Source organism: Thamnophis sirtalis, unplaced genomic scaffold (genome assembly GCF_051295495.1).
Source record: "Thamnophis sirtalis isolate CommonGarterSnake01/CBP01778 unplaced genomic scaffold, rThaSir2_p1.2 scaffold_6, whole genome shotgun sequence".
Lineage (NCBI taxonomy): Eukaryota > Metazoa > Chordata > Lepidosauria > Squamata > Natricidae > Thamnophis > Thamnophis sirtalis.
Genome location: NW_028261386.1, coordinates 9,168,875 through 9,186,310, shown reverse-complemented (window position 1 = coordinate 9,186,310; position 17,436 = coordinate 9,168,875). Strand labels below are relative to the sequence as shown.

General features: G+C 43.1%; 1 protein-coding gene across 1 annotated transcript in view; it reads right to left on the bottom strand.

Moving 5' to 3' along the window:
• The window catches only part of WSCD1 (WSC domain sialate O sulfotransferase 1), an 86,503-nt gene that overhangs the window by 21,227 nt on the left and 47,840 nt on the right, over positions 1–17,436 (bottom strand). The window contains exons 4-5 of the mRNA XM_087717190.1: positions 16,703–16,887; positions 8,080–8,201 (exon numbers count right to left, since the gene is read on the bottom strand). Coding sequence (XP_087573316.1) covers positions 8,080–8,201; positions 16,703–16,887 — 307 coding nt within the window. The remainder of the gene's footprint in view (positions 1–8,079; positions 8,202–16,702; positions 16,888–17,436) is intronic.

Sequence of the window (17,436 nt, the reverse complement as noted above, 5' to 3'; positions counted from 1 at the left end):
ATTACATGTAAAAAATCCATTTTCTAAGAGAAAGGCATTAGCAGATTTTCCCGTTTCCTTCGTGGAGATGAAGTCTGGGAAAACAGTGAGGTTTATCTAAGCAAGCCAGAGCTGTGATTTGGACTGCTAAATTGCATCTTCTGGATACACAACACAACTAATCTCAGTAGAAAAGCTTGTAGCTGCCTTTGCATAATAGGCTAAGTTTGGTTAGTATTAACCAAAATTGAGTTTTCTGTGGCTTAGCGTATTATCTTACTTATTGACTGGATTATGGTCCAGTGTGTAGCACAAATCCAGAAAACAGGTTACTTTAGAAATGAGGTTAACAATAATGTTTGAACAACACCATTGAATTAGAAGAGACTACAGGTAGTCCTTATGAGCCACGGTGGCGCAGTGGTTAGACTGCAGTACTGTAGGCTACTTCTTCTGACTGCCAGCTGCCTGCAATTTGGCAGTTCAAATCTCACCAGGCTCAAGGTCGACTCAGCCTTCTATCCTCCCGAGGTGGGTAAAATGAAGACCCAAATTGTTGGGGGGCAATAGGTTGAGTCTTTAAACCACTTAGAGAGGGTTGCAAAGGACTATAAAGCGGTATATAAGTCTAAGTGCTACTGCTTAACTTCCAACAGTTCGTTTAGTGACAGCTCAAAGTTAAGAGAGCACTGAAAAAAGTGAGTTATGACTGTTTTTCACACTTACGACCGTTGCAACATCCCCATGGGGATATTTGGCAACTAGCATGCATTTATGATGGTTGCAATGTCCCAGGGTCATGTGATCACCTTTTGCAATCTTCTGAAAAAGTCAATGAGGAACTTAACAACTGCAGTGATTCATTTAACAAATGCGGCAAGAAAGATCGTAAAAGGGGCAAAACTCACTTAAGAACTGCCTTGCTTAGGAACAGACATTTTGGGCTCAATTTTGGTCAGAAATTGAGGACTACCTGTATTTAGGTCATGTACAGGGCGGGGCATAACCTTTTCCTAGGGGGTCACAGCAAGATCGACAGCAGTTTACAACTTCCGCGACACCTCATTTTAAAGCCCATAAAAAACTGAATTGAATGAGCTATTAAATGTTAAATTTGCTTTAAGAATGGCTGGAAAATTCGATTCGGAAGAACAAAGGATCATTGACAGAATAAAATTCATTGCCTTTCGAGAGGCTCGCGATGCTGGAGCGACGTTTATCAATCGAAAATGGATTGCAAACAAATTGAAACGTCATCCGGATTGGGTTACTGATAATTGGAAGTGGAAGCTCTGATGATTCAGGAGCAAGGTCAAAATCGATATTCGGTTGAAACTTTGAGAATGAATTTGGAAACTGTGTTGAAAAATCTGGAAAATCGAACGGAACTGTTTGAAGATTTGTTGTGTTCTTATCCACCTCGTTTGAATGCTGTTCGAAGGGCTAATGGTGGTCATACTGACTATTAAATCGTGTCAATAAACTCAGTTTTTGATGGGCTTTCGAATGGTGTATGAATTATTTGTGTTGTTATTACAAGTGTTGCTGTGACCCCCTAGGAAAAGGTTATGCCCCGCCCTGTAGTTCAACTTTTTATTGAGCACAGACTAAAGCATCTCCTATAGAAAAACACACTCATCAAAGGGGAAATCACCTCCAATATTGGTGGTTCAGTTGTTCTTAACACTGGGGTGTGTTTCCTAATGTTCATTTCGACTCTGCCTCCTTGTAACTTAAAGACATTATTTTGCATCCTGCATTCAGCAAAGATAGAAAACCGTTCTGATCTTTTCCCATATGATACCTTTTCTTTCTATAGCAATAGCACTTAAGACTTATATACTGCTCCACAGTGCTTTACTGCACTCTCTGGGTGGTTTATAATGTCATACCTATGCCCCCCCAACAATCTGGGTCCTCATTTTACCACCTCAGAAGGATGGAAGGCTGAGTCAACCTTGATCCGGTCAGGATCGAACTCCTGGCAAAGTGGAAGGGGGCAAAGATAGCTTGCAATACTGCATTCTAACCACTGTGCCACCATGGCTCTATCATTGTCTTTGCTCAAAATTAGTGCCTTTCAAGAGTGTGGCAAGACATCAAAAAATTGATAGTACTGATTTTCAGATCTGAATGGATTCTTTGGACATCTCAGTGGGCTTCTGATACTAATCAGGACATCCTGGATGTGTTCTGAACTCCAACAGCCTCACTGTTCCCCAGTGGAACAGCCCCACTTCCAATTCAAAGTAGATGAACTGGAAATTTCTTACGCTTGCTATGAAAATATTTCTATCAGGAAATATTGAAACAGAACAACCTGCTTCAATTGTTCTTCTGACCTAAGCTGCCCCAACAGCAGCACGAAGCCGAGTCCTCATCCCGATAAACCCTTTTTATTTAATTTACAGTCAATTTCTCTCCAGCAAAGTCTTTCCTCTCCCACAGTCTTTCAAGATAGTTCACAATTACCGACATTTACCAGGCTTGGAGTGGTCAGGCTGACATCTTTCAGACGCCGATATCTTTTAGATGCCGCAATACTTGGCAAGAATGCAGGAACGAACTAATTGTCTCCTGCAAACACCCCTCCCATTTCACTCCTCTCTTATTCCCTATGTAAGGTCCACCTGTGGCCTTACTCCCAAGTCAACCCCTGTTCTTTAGCTGTTCCCTTCATCTGGCAACTCTGCCCATGTACACACTGGGAACAGGCTCCAGCTGTTTCTCTGCATCACTGATGTCTGACTCCGAAGGCAGCTGATAACAGTCGACGGCCCTGGCCCCCTCTCTGCCTCCGACACAGAGCCCTCATCAGAGCCTTCCCCAGACTCCAGGACTGGCCCATGTTCCTCCCCAACCTCCTCACTGTCCGACTCTGCTGCAAACTCCGCTGGGCACTAGCAGGCCACAACAATTGTTTCCTCCTCAAAAGAGATGTTTCGAGCCCAAAATGTTTCGAATGCAAAATTCCTACAGGTAGCCCTTGATTTAGGATCACCAAGGAGCCCATTAAATTGTTGTTGCCATTAAGCAAGACACCAGTGCAATTCCCGCTCTCCCCTTGCAATCATTACGCTGAACATGGGGTGCTTCAGAGGGTGGGGGAAGCTCTAGGTTTTTGAATGAATAGTCATGTGGGAAGTTATCATCCAGCCCTCTCCCAGAAAAATGAAATATCCTAGGAAATATTGAAAAGGCAGAATATTTCTCTGGATGTAGTAGAAAGAAGCATGTTTTAAAAGACAGAATAGTTGCCTGTAGCTTCTTGCCCACCCCCACTTTGTCAATAGGCCCATTAAGACTAGCCAGGCTAGCCCACTCTACATAATAAAGACTTCACCAGCAGCTACAGAAAGGCATGATAATATACTCAACTGACCACAAGGCATCTGAGAACTCATCACAGCCTAGAGAGTAGCCCCCTGCATGGCACCATGGGAGTCTGACAACCAATCAGAATACATTTCTTACCCAGGAACAGGAAACAGAGAGGTGGGACTAAACAGGGTATAAAAAGCCTAGCCAGCCCCTTCCTCAGCCCTTTTTTCTTCTTCTTCACCAACATTGAAACATGTGATCACCTTTTCTGTTCAGGGCTGAAGCCATGTGGCCCTGTCCAACAATAAACCATCTTTCCAAGCAGCCTCCATGTCTCCAGTGTCTTTTTCCCCACTTGGAGCTGAACCCAAAGGACATTTCTTTCAACAGTCATAAGTTGAGGCCTGCCTGTACGCTCCCCTCCCTCGATCTCTCCCAACAGGGCTCTGATCTTCTTAACCCTAACCTTATTAAAAATTCCTGGAACCACATAAAATTGGAACTCAAGTTTTATTAATCCTTTTTGTTATGTAATCCTCTTTGCAGAGATTAGTAGGAAGGGTCAAAAAAGATGATGATCAAAACCCACACAATTAAAATCCTGCCTACTTTTGTGGGTCTGTGTGTTTGTTTGTGGGTGTGTTGCATTAAAGAAAAGAATTTTTTTTAGTGCAATTGCCATCTTGGTATTTTGACTGCGCCCAGAAGGACTCCCCACAAGGTAGGGATTGGGGTTAAAAACAGAACTGGTTCCAATTATCTGCCTTGACATTTTGATGGACGTGATGATGGCTTCTTTGGGACTGTCTGTCACCCTATTCAGCCACAGGCAAAGCAAAGGTGTGTTATTCCAAAGACTTTGTGTTGCCTTTTCTTCTCAAATTTGAAATACAGCATCGTTTTCTCAAAGAAAGCCATGATCTGACATTAAACACATTCAACATGAATCACGGCAGGAGCAAACTCACTTTTTGCTTTCATGGAAACAATGAACAGAAGAATGTTAAGAATGTATGTTATCATGGAAACAGTATTGAAGGTGAAGTGAACTCCAGACACCTGGGGACCTGGGCCATTAGGAAAATCAATCTATCTATCTATCATCTACCTACCTACCTACCTACCTACCTACCTACCTACCTACCTACCTACCTATCTCTCTGTTACATCACCCATCTCACTGTGCAAAGGTGACTCAGGGTGACTTACAAAATAACAGGAACTGAAATATAGAAACAATTATAAATATAAGAACAATTAAAGTGACAAAGGATACTTCTAAAATTAATTGCATGGGCCTGTAAGTGTAAAAAAGGGGGCTGGATGTCTTCTTCAGAATAATGAGTTGGAAAGGACCTCTTGGTCCAACCCCTTGGCTCAAGCAGAAGACCCTATACCATTTCTCTTCTTAAAAAGCTCCAGTGTTGGAGCACCCACAACTTCTGAATACGATCCCTTCCACTGATTAATTATTCCAACTGTTAGGAAATTGCTTCTTAGTTCTGGGTTGGTTCTCTCTTTGATTAGTTTCTATCCATTGTTCCTTGTCCTGCCCTCAGGTGCTTTGGAGAACAGGTTGACTCCCTCTTCTTTGTGGCAGCCCCTCAAATATTGGAACATTGCTATCATATCACCCTAGTGACTAGTCCCCCCCACCCCCATTGAACTAGACAAGCCCAATTCCTGCAACTGTTCTTCATATGTTTTAGCTCCAGTCCCTTAATCGTATTTATAATCATCTTAACATCAATTCCAGATATGTTTTCTATATCAGAAGCTCCTAGCTTTGAGGAGAAGTTAGGAATCTGAAGACCTAGAACCAGAGGTAGGTTCCTACCAGTTCGCACCAGTTCAGTAGAACCGGTTCGTCAAATCTACTGAACCGGTTAGAAGAGGTTCCACCAGTGGACCCGGAAAGCAGGCCACACCTACAGAAGAGGTTCCAAAATTTTTTGAAATCCACCACTGCCTAGAACTTACAAACTTCTTTCATAGATATATCCAAAGGCCCTTTGACCTCATTTGCCTTGGCAAATTGCTGTAATTTTGTAGCAGAAAATATAGGAAATTGAAATGTTCTGTAATAATAATAATAATAATAATAATAATAATAATAATAATAATAATAATAATAATAATAATAATAATAATAGCCCAGAGAAAAATGCCACTGTAGAAATAAATTGAAGTAAAACCTCGAACAATAACACAATTGAAATGCTAAATGGCCAAACCATTAGGAGCCATCAATCTGAAGCCAACAAGTATCTGAGCATTTTACAGTTGGATAATATCAAGCATGACAAATTTAAAAAGTAATTAGTGACAAATATATCCAAAGAGTGAGAAAAGACAAAAATGAATGGTGGAAATACCAAACAAAGACATCAATATCTGGGCCATAGCAGTGACTCAATATGCTGCTGGAATTATTAACTGGATACGGGCCGGACTGGACAATTTGAATAGAAAACAGGAAAGCTAATGACTGTTCACTATGTATTACATCCCCATAGTGATATTGATGGATTATATCTGCCCTAGGACTACACAGCCCTAGGCTGCATAAACAGAAGTCTAGAATCAAGACCACATGAAGTCTTTATTACCATTTTATAATACTTTGGTAAGACCACACTTGAAATATTGCATCTAGTTTTGGTCTCCGTGATGTAAAAAAAAACATTTTCAGACTCTAGAAAGAGTGCAGAGAAGAACAAGAAAAATGATTAGGAGCCTGAAGGCTAAAATATACAAAGAATAATTGCAGGAATTGGGTATGTCTAGTTTAATGAAAAGAAGGACTGGGGTAACACAATAGCAGTCTTCCAATATCTAAAGGACTTGGCAATGAAAGCCAGCTGGGTGTCCTTTCTCTTAGCCCAACCCACCTCACAGGGTTGTCATTATGGGGAAAACAGGAGGAGGATATGTTTTCCATTGTGAGTTATTTGTAAAAAATAATACAGGTGGGATATACAGTGTGCATGTGTATTGTATACACAGTATTACCCCACCTTTATTATACACACTATACACAAACACTACACACATGCACACGACTGTTATATTATGAAATCCTAGGGTCTTGGGAATTATTGCATGAGCCGTGGTGGCGCAATGGTTAGAGTGCAATATTGCAGGCTAATTCTGCCAGCAGTTTGCCAGTTCAATTCTCACCAGGCTCAAGGGGGACTCACCCTTCCATCCTTCCTTGGCGGGTAAAATGAGGACCCAGATTGTTGGGGGCAATAGGCTGGCTCTGTAAACCGCTTAGAGGGGGCTGTGAAGCAGTAAATAAGTCTAAGTACTATTTCTATTGCTACTCGATGTGTTTGAAGGCACATGGGCTAAAGAACTTGCAGCTGTGATTTTAAATAATAATAATAATAATAATAATAATAATAATAATAATAATAATAACAACAACAACAACAACAACAACAACAACAACAACAACAACAACTCCGCCATTGCCGGTCCCAAGTGTCTTTTTCCCCACTTGGAGCTGAACCCAGAAGGACATTTCTTTCATCAGCAGGTAACAAAAAGGCCTAGGGATGGATGGGTAAGAGCAGGAAAGCTGACGAAAGAAACAGAGGAGCTAACTCTGGCTGCATAAGATCAAGTCTTAAGGACAAATGTATACAAAGCCAGAATTGAGAAGGGCACAACAGACAGGAAATGCCGCCTGTAAAGAAGCCGAGGAAACAAGAGGACCAGGAAACAGAGGACCGTCTGGTTAGCTTGTGCAAGAAGATCACATGGGGTGACTGCAAACAATGGCATAGGAAATCTCCAGGAAATACTACTTGCCGGAAAGCAAGAATTGATGGGATCACAAATAAGACGAAGCAATACGAAATGAAGAGGCTAAAGTGCTCTGGGAACACCCCAGACTTAACAATTGTTGATAAGAAAAAAAAAAAATGTCTGTCTAATGGATATTGCATTTCCTGGAGATGATGGGATGGAATAGAATACAAAGAACTGGAGAGAGAGAGAAAAAAATCACAAAATATACAGAGTTGCAAACAGCGGGAGAACAATTGTGACAATAGAAAGCAAAGATAGTGCCAGTGGTAATAGCGGTCTTGGTTGCAGTTCCAAAACATCTGGAATACCGTTGGCATTGACAAAATCACCAGTGGTCAATTGCAAAAGGCAGCTTTAAAGGTAGTCTTCCAACTTACGATCACAGTTGAGCCCCAAATTTCGGTTGCTAGGTGAAAATATTTGCTCAGCGTGTTTGCCCCATTTTGCGACTTTTCTCGCCACGCTTGTTAAATGAATCTCTGCAGTTTGTTAAGTTAATAAGACGGCTGTTAAGTGAATCTGGTTTCCCCATTGATTTGGCTTGCCAGAAGGTCACAAAAGGGGGATCGCGTGACCCCGGGACATTGCGACCGTCAAAAATATGAGCCAGTTGCCAAGCATCTGAATTTTGAACATGTGACCATGGGGATGCTGCAATGGTCATAAGTGTGAAAAACCTCACAAGTGTGAAAAACAGTCATAGGACACTTTTTTCAATACTGTACTAACTTTGAATGGTCATTAAATGAACTATTGTTAAGTCAAAGATTACCTGTACTTGGAACAGCTTAAATCCTGCAGCAATATCTTATTAAACAGCATTCAACTATGTGACCAACCATAATAATATATTAAAGAAGATAGGAAGGGAGGGGAGGAAGGAAGAAAAGAAGGTAGGAAGGGAGGGAGGAAGGCAGGAAAGAAGGGAGGGAGGGAGGAACAATAAGGAAAAGGAATTCTTACCTTTTTGGAGCAAAATTCAGAGCACATCTCCACTGTCAAATTGGAATGTATTAATGAGGCTGGCAAGATGTTTGTTAAATTTTCTGGTACTTTAAAACATCCTCGATAGATAATATTTTGCCCTGCAAAGAAAGACAGGAAGTTTGTTCTTAGGTAATAACAACCAGGAAAACCTCCAATCACCACAAAGAATATAACCAAACACACACATACATACTCAGAGGGAGGGAGGGGGAGATAGAGAGTGGGAGAGGGGGCTGGGGGAGGGAGGGAAGGAGGGAGAGAGAAATACATCTGGTTTCTATTAAGCCTAGTCACAATTCTTGATTTCAAGCTTGGCCCTAAGGTAAAGGTAAAGTTTCCCTCCCACATATGTGCTAGTTGTTCCTGACTCTAGGGGGCGGTGCTCATCTCCATTTCAAAGCCAAAAACTGTCCAAAGACGTCTCTGTGGTCATGTGGACGTCATGACTAAATACCGAAGGCACACGCAACGCTGTTACCTTCCAACCAAAGGTGGTTCCTATTTTTCTACTTGCATTTTTACATCCTTTCAAATTTCTAGGTTGGCAGAAGCTGGGACAAGTAACGGAAGCTCACTCCCTTATGCGGTGATTCGAACCGCCGAACTGCTGACCTTTTTGATCGACAAGCTCTAGATTAGTGTGTGTGTGTGTGTGTGTGTGTGTGTGTGTGTGTATGGGTATGGATATAGATATATGTTGTGGCCCAGCAGGAGCCGCTGGGAGCTGCTGATGGACTCCAATAGCGAGGAACCCTATGAGTCTGCTATGGAAGATGTGAAGGACCCTGAGCAGGGTTCAGACTCAGAGCAGGGACCAGAGAGGCTGGTTGACTACCAGGAGGCACCTGAGGCATGGAGCAGTGGGGAAGATCAAAGAGAGTTTGTCCCTGATGCCAGGCAACGGAGGGTGGAGAAACAGAGGCAGCAGTTACAGAGACTGACTCATAAGAGATAATCAAGTCTAGGTGGTTGTGGCTTGGCCCCTCCCAAGAGAGTATATAAGAGGAAACTTTGGGAGGAGTCCTTTTGCAGGACACAACCGTTTGTAATAATCTGGAGAACTCCTTGTCTGGAGTTCTTGTGTCTGCCTTGTGTTCCGTGTGTGTTGGAGTCTGGGTTGTTGCCAACTTCTTGCCAGTGAGTCGTGTCTGGGCTTTCAGCCAACAGGATTATAATTGCTGTGAATGAAGAGTGGCAAACAGCTAAGCCTGTGTCTGCGTTCATTACTGGACGGAGGGGGCCCCAGAATATACATATACATATACATATACATATACATATACATATACATATACATATACATATACATATACATATACATATACATATACATATACATATACATATACATATACATATACATATACATATACATATACATATACATATACATATATATATATATATATATATATATATATATATATATATATATTAGAGAGATAGAGAGAGAGAGAGATAGATAGAGATAGATAGAGATAGATAGATAGATAGATAGATAGATAGATAGAGAGATAGATAGATAGATAGATAGATAGATAGATAGATAGATAGATAGATAGATAGATAGATAGATAGATATAGAGAGATAGAGAGATAGAGATATAGATTAGATATAGATATCCCCAAAAAATTCCTCTTCCTGGAAAGATCTCAAATTTCAATGATTTGCAAAAACAGCTTCTGGAAGCCTTCTGTATACTTGTGCCAGGAGGGGAAAGGGGATTTTTTTTTTACCAAACACATTTCTTCATCTTTATTCCTTTTCATGGGCAGGAAAGTTATTTCAATGTTCAAATGCTAAACAGATTTCTACTGTGGTGATCTGTCTCTGGAGATTCTCAGTTCATCCAGGTCATGGTTGTTGCAAAGGTGTTTTTTTTTTCCAAGAAGCAACTGGAGTTTCTTGGTTTTTTCCTTGAAGATATTCGGCTTCTCATCTAAGAAGCAGTTCTGTTAGAAGAAGTTTGTTGGATGAGAAGCAACATACATCAAGGACAAACAAAAAAAGTAGAGTTGCCATTTCAAAAAAGCACTTTGCCATACGGTGATCATTATCATCATCGTAGGGATGGTTGCAGCAGGAAGTACTGCTGATTCACTCTTGGGCATGCATGCATGTTTGATGTGCATATGCAGAAGCAAAAAACAAGATGGCACTGCCTATGGCGCCTATGGCGCTACCTATGGCGCTGCCCACAGAACCAGTTTGGGAGCGCGGCAGGCCTGGGTCGCTGTCCTGCATCATCGTCTTTAATGAACCCATAATCCCATACCGGATGGAGTCTGAGCAACCGAATGAAGCTGAGTGTTTACTGGCCAGATGCCCTTCCTGTCGCCAATGCGGAGTTGTATTCAATACAATACAATAGCAGAGTTGGAAGGGACCTTGGAGGTATTCTAATCCAACCCCCTTCTAGGCAGGAAACCCTATACCGTTTCAGAAAAATGGCTATCCAACATCTTTTTAAAGACTTCCAGTGTTGGGGCATTCACAACTTCTGGAGGCAACTTCTGTTCCACTGATTAATTGTTCTAGCTGTCAGGAAATTACTCCTTAGTTCTCAGTCGCTTCTCTCCTTGATTAGTTTCCACCCATTGCTTCTTGTTCTATCCTCAGGTGCCTTGGAGAATAGTTTGTCTCCCTCTTCTTTGTGGCAACCCCTGAGATATTGGAAAACTGCTATCATGTCTCCCCTAGTCCTTCTTTCTATTAAACTAGATATCCCCAGTTCCTGCAACCGTTTTTCATATGTTTTAGTCTCCAGTCCCCTAATCATCTTTGTTGCTCTTCTCTGCACTCTTTCTAGAGTCTCCACATCTTTTCTACATCGTGGCGACCAAAACTGAATGCAGTATTCCAAGTGTGGCCTTACCAAGGCATTATAAGGTAGTATTAACACTTCACGTGATCTTGATTCTCTCCCTCTGTTTATGCAGCCTAGAACTGTGTTGGCTTTTTTGGCAGCTGCTGCACACGGCTGGCTCATCTTTAAATGGTTGTCCACTAGGATTCCAAGATTCCTCTCACAGTTACTACTATTGAGCAAGGTACCACCTATACTGTACCTGTGCATTTTGTTTTTGTTACCTAACTGTAAAACCTTACTCTTTTCACCATTGAATTTCATTTTATTAGATAGTGCCCAATGTTCGTTTGTCAAGATCCTTTTGTTTCTTAAGCCTGTCTTCTGGAGTGTTGGCTATTCCTGCCAGCTTGGTGTCATCTGCCCAATTTGATGAGTTCTCTATTTATTCCCTCATCTAAATCATTGATGAAGATGTTGAAGAGTACTGGGCCTAAAACAAAGCCTTGGGGTACTCCACTGCATACTTTCCTCCATGTAGATGCAGTTCCATTGAGGACTACACGTTGAGTGCGGTTGGTCAGCCAGTTACAAATCCATCTGGTGGTGATGCTGTCCAACCCACATTCTTCTACTTTATCTAGTAGTAGGTTATGGTCTACCTTATCAAATGCCTTACTGAAGTCCAAGTAAACAATATCAACAGCATTCCTCTGGTCCACTAATATTGTCACTTTGTCAAAGAATGCAATAAGATTAGTCTGGCATGATCTGTTTTTGACAAACCCATGTTGGCTTTTGGCTATTACTTTGTTTGTTTCTAGGTGTTCACTAATTCATTGTTTGATTATCTTTTCCAGAATCTTTCCTGGTATTCAACAGATAGAATCTCAATGTGCCCAGAGAGAGAGAAATATCTGCCTCTACCTAGGATCGAACTCACAGCTTCCTGATTGTGAGGAGAAAGTTCCACCTCTAGGCCACCACAACACTCTTTGGGACACTGTGATGGTCAGAAATAAAAACAGCTAAATCCAGGGGCACCCAAAACTTTCCAAAAGTTTGAATGATATTCAGTTATAAAAAAATAATAATGTTCCTATAAAGATTTGCCAAAGATCCTTGAAAGCTAGGAGACTTTAATGAAGGAGGAAGCCATGGATTGTACATAGAGGTAATGTTATATACAGATAGTCCTTGATTTGCGGCCACAATTGACCCCAAAATCTATGTCGCTAAGTTAGACAGTTGTTAAGTGATTCTTGGCCCATTTTTGCAACCTTTCTGGCCACTGTCGTCAAGTGAATCACTGCAGTTGTTTTGTTAGCCACACGGTTTTTAATTGAATCTGACTCCCCCATTGACTTGGCTTCTCAGAAGGTCAATACATGCAGGGGTGGGCTTCAAAAATTTCAGCAACGGGTTCTCTGCTGGGTTGCTGGGTGGGCATGGCCTAGTTGACCTCCTGCACCATAGCGGGGGACGTTTTCACCTTCCCCGGGCTCTGGAGGCCTTCCTTGAGGCTCTGGGAGCGTGAAAACTGTCTCCCCCAGGCTCTGGAGGCCCTCCGGAAGCTGGAAACAGGCTCCTTCCGGCCTTCTGGAACTTCTGTGAGGACCCCTTTTTTAAAGTGACCAGATTTTAAAATTGGTTAAGCGGTACACCATTGACGGGGAGGCGGGGCGATGTGTTCTTGATTAAAAATTTTGCCGCCTGGCGCTGCAGCTGAGGTGAAGCCGCCAAAGCTCCCGCTGGCGCCCCTGTCCGTGGCTGCCTCCCCCTCCGCTTGGAGCACCTGAGCTGGGCACCACGTTACTCTTGCCCCCTCCTCCTCCGCCGTGCTTTTGAGAAGCCATAGGGCCTTTTGTTTCCTGCTCCCCTCGTACCCTCCACCGCCTTCCTACTGGCTCCCGTGGCCTCATGGCTCCTCAAAAGCACGGTGGAGGAGGAGGGGGCAGGAGTAATGCGGTGCACAGCTCAGGTGCTCCGAGCGGAGGGGGAGGCGCCACTGCCATGGGCGGGGGTGCCGGCAGCAGATTGGTGGCTTCACCTCAGCTGCAGCACCAGGTGGCAAAAGTTTTAATCAATAACACACACACCCATCCCATTCCCACACAGAAGAAAGAGACTCTGGGGAGGAGAGCTTGGCCAGTCATTGGAAGGCGTTTGAGAAGGAGCAAAGCAGGCAAGGAAACTTCTCAAGAAGTTCCAGAAGCAGCTGCTTCTCCTCTGGGCTGGAGGGAGGGGAGGAGAAGGAAGGAAGGAAGGAAGGAAGGAAGGAAGGAAGGAAGGAAGGAAGGAAGGAAGGAAGGAAGGAAAGACGGGAGGGAAGGAAAGAGGGGAGGGAGGCGAAAGGGAGGAAGGGGAAAGGGAGGAAGGGAAGAGAAGGGAGGGAGGGAGGAAGAACCCGGCTTTCCCGAGAACGGTCTGCTCTGGGCCGGGGATGGCAAACCAAGAAGTTTAGATGGGACTTCACTGGCGGTTGCAAAGCAGCCTTCCCCCAATTGCCTTCCCCCAACGCCCCCCAACCCTTTCAAAAGTCACCCCCATCGCCAGCCTCTCCCAACCGGATCCCCGCCTGCCTCCCCTCGGCTCACCCATACCAGTTTGCTGACGGCGGCTTGCACGGCATGGCTGCAGGGAGAGTGGCGCCCGAGAGAAGCGGGCAAAAAAAAAAAACTTCTGACGGCTGAGCCGCTTGGCCCGGACCAAGCCTCCTCCTCGCCGCACTGCCACCGCCGGAAAGCCATCGCTCTCCCTGCAGAAAAACGGCACGCGTCAGCACGCGCACGCACAGGAGGGAGCCTCGCCCCTCGTTGGGCGCTGCGAGCAAGGCGAGTGGAGAGACGGAAACCACTGCCCTCTAAGGCCACATCGGGAACGACATTTCAGAGAAATAAAAACTTTTTTTTAACGGCATCCTTTTTAAAATTGATGATTCGACGTCTTTTCTTTCTTTTGGAAAATCGGGACTTTTTGAACACGCCGTGGGACACGGGACAAATTATTAAAAATCATGACTGTCCCGCCAAAAGCGGGACATCTGGTCACCTTACCCTTTCCCCCCCTCCCCGAGCCGCCGTGCAGGCCCTGCACATATCTAACATCCAAAACGGGCCGCATGGAGACTCCTGGGAGGAGGGGAGGGTTGGGGGGGATGGCAGTGATGCATGATGGTTAGGGCCAGCCAGAGATGGGATTTGGAGGTTCTCTGAACCGTCTGTAATGCTAGCTATGGGTTCTCCCGAACCCGGGCGAACCCATAGCACACCACCCCTGAATACATGCCAGTCGCCAAGTATGTAAATTTTGATCATGTGACCACAGGGATGCTGCAATAGTCATAAGTGTGAAAACAGATGATAAGTCACTTTTCCAGTGCTGTTGCAACTTGGATAGTCACTAAAGGAATAGTTTTAAATCAAGAAGTATCTGCATTTCATTCTGACTTTTGTCCTTTAAAGGGGGAACACCTAAGGACCGGAGCTTCTGCATTTTCAACCAAAAACAAAAGGAAACCTACAAAGAGGTCAAATTCTTCTTGATCATTATTCTTTTAAATGAAATGTTCAAAAAAGTCCTGGCTTCATTAAAGAGGAAGCGGGCTCCCTTATTAGAAAATTCTTAAGCAACTGATTTTATGTGATGAATCAATTAATCTTGATTAAATCTGCATATGGAAGATGACAAAAATGCATTCTCTTCCACATCAGGAGAGTCAGCCAGAATGTGAAAGTACCTTTTTGGGTGATATACTATGCAGAATATGTAAGTATCCCGATTAAGAACAGTTTTCAAAAAAAGAAAAAAATTAATTAATTGGGGCATACTTTAAGAAAAATGCAGAGCCTGCAATTCTTCAGCCAGAAATTTTGGGATTAAGTTACATTGCAGACTTTATTTCTAAGTCAAGAATGAGATAGTAAATGCCAATCATTTAATCCCCCCCCCCCCAATTAATCAATTAATTGTTCTGGCTATTTTCATCAATAATAATGTTTTTGGTTTTTTTTAGGCATTTCTTAGAGCCGAATTGGTATCAATCAGAATTTTGAAAGCTTCAGGTATTAGTCCCCAACTTATGACCACAATTGAGCCAAAAATGTATAGTGTTAAGTGAAACAAATGTTAAGTGAATTTTATGACTTTTCTTAGCACAGACGTTAAGTGAATCACTGCAGTTGTTAAGTTAGTCACACAGTTGTTAAGTGGATCTGGCTTCCCTATTGACTTTGCTTGTCAGAAGGTCGCAAAACAAGATCATGTGACACCCCCCCCCCCAGGACACTGCAACCGTCATAAATAAGAGTCAGTTGACAAGCATTCAAATTTTGATCACGTAACCGGGGGGATTCGTAAATGTGAAAAATGGTTATAAGCCACATATTTCAGTCAAATGTTCACTAAATGAATGGACTACCTGTATTTCCTCTTTCCACTCAAACATTCCGAATTCTGGGAACAAATAATTAAAGCAATCAATAAACATTTGTACTTGAAGAAGTGTTAACACTGATGCAAATTTGGGAAATGCGCCAAGAAGAAGGTTAAACTCTGCAGGTTAAAAGTCCTTTTTATTAGCAGAGGGAACAGTGTTAGTGTTCCTTCTTCACAAATGGCATTCCTAGAGTGTTTGAGAAAAATAAGAATGAATCAGAGGTTTAAAATATGTTATTTCCCACTCGTAACAGGATAACTAGAAAAGGATGAAAAAGGAAATGTTGTTTTTTCTTTAAAACCAAAAAGGATAAACAAAGTTTACCCTGAATTTTATTTTCATTGCAAAATCAACTCTTACTCATTACAGGTTTTTTTTAAAAAAGAATCTTCCATTTTTTTTCCTCTTGTTTGGTCCCTTAATGCTGGACTACAGCTAGGAGGGATGTGGTGGCTCAGTGGCTAAGATGCTGAGCTTGTCAATCAGAAGGTTGGCAGTTCAGCGGTTCGAATGCCTAGAGAGGATTGAGCGGAATGACGGAGTAAGCTCCCGTTACTTGTCCCAGCTTCTGCCAACCTAGCAGTTCGAAAGCATGTAAAAGTGCAAGTAGAAAAACAGGAACCACCTTTGGTGGGAAGGTAACAGTGTTCCGTGCTTCCGATGTTTAGTCCTGCCAGCCACATGAGCACGGAGACATCTTCGGATAGCACTGGCTCTTTGGCTTTGAAATGGAGATAAGCACCACCCCCTAGAGTCGGGAAGTGCGAGGGGAACCTTTACCTTTACCTTACAGCTAGGATAGGAGCTAAGAATCCCTCAACAGAGTTAGTTGTGGAAAGTCCTGATCTATATGTCCCTAGGGTCAAAGTGAGTTGATGTGAACATCAGCAAAGATACAACCTAGAATTGTACTAATGAGGCAAATATAGAGTTCAAAATACAATCCCATCAATTTCCCAGTTCCATCTCCTGAACCCATCTTCTGTACCAGAGGTGGGTTTTTGTCGGTTTTCCCTGGATCAGGTGAACAGGTAGTAGTGGTGGCAGGAGGCTCCACCCATCCAGCCGGCCGTGAACACTCATGCGCATGAGCGAACCAGTAGTAAGATAAATAGAAACCCACCACTGTCCTGTACCCATCATAGAGATTTAGAAGCATTTTTGGGTCCCACCCATTAAAGCCTTCTGCTTGATTGTTTGTCTGGTATTAATCCCTGCTTATCTACTTACTTACTGCTTATCCCTGCTTATCTATTAACACCAGACAAACAGTCAAACAGAAAATAATACATGCATTCGGTTCCCCATCCCTATTGGGAATAAAATACTCACTTAAGAAGCTTACATCACTTACGTCGTTTAGGCCCTGCCCCCGATTCCTCCACCTGGTAAACAGAGAGCCTGTTGATGCCTCCACAGATGGTCCCTTTCTCCCCTTTACACTCATTGTTACACTCTTCCTGCTTTGCAATATTCACTGGCAGCTGGTTTCCACAATAGCATTCTGTTCCATATTCCAAGCCGGCATATTTATAAGTTCTGGACAAAACCAAAAAGAAAATTCTTCTTATATCATCATTGCAACCTATACCAAAAAAACCACATTTTGAGTGATGTTCAAAAGCAGAGGGAGGTGGGGTCCTGGGAAATGGTGGTGGAGGAAATCAAAGGGAAATTGAAAGGTGAGAAGTTGAAGAAGGAAAGGTAGAGCTTTCAAGGACTCGTTATAAAGCCCCAGTCAGGCCACACTTGGAATACTGCATCCAGTTTTGTTCGCCATGATGTAATAAAGATGTTGAGACTCTGGAAAGAGCGCAGAGAAGAGCAACAAAGATGATTAAGGGCCTGGATACTAAAACATATGAATGGTTTCAGGACAGGGGTGGGTTGCTGCCGGCGTTATTGCCTGTTTGCAACCCATGTGCAATGTGCACAAGTGTGTTTGTATGCTCTTCAATGTAAATTGTTCCGTGCACAGTCATTTAAATCCAAAATGGCGGCACCCAAGCAGAAGTGAGGGAACCAGTCCAGGGGCGTGGCAGGCCTGGGTCGCTGCCAGTTCTGTGAGCCAGGCCTGAATTCCATTAC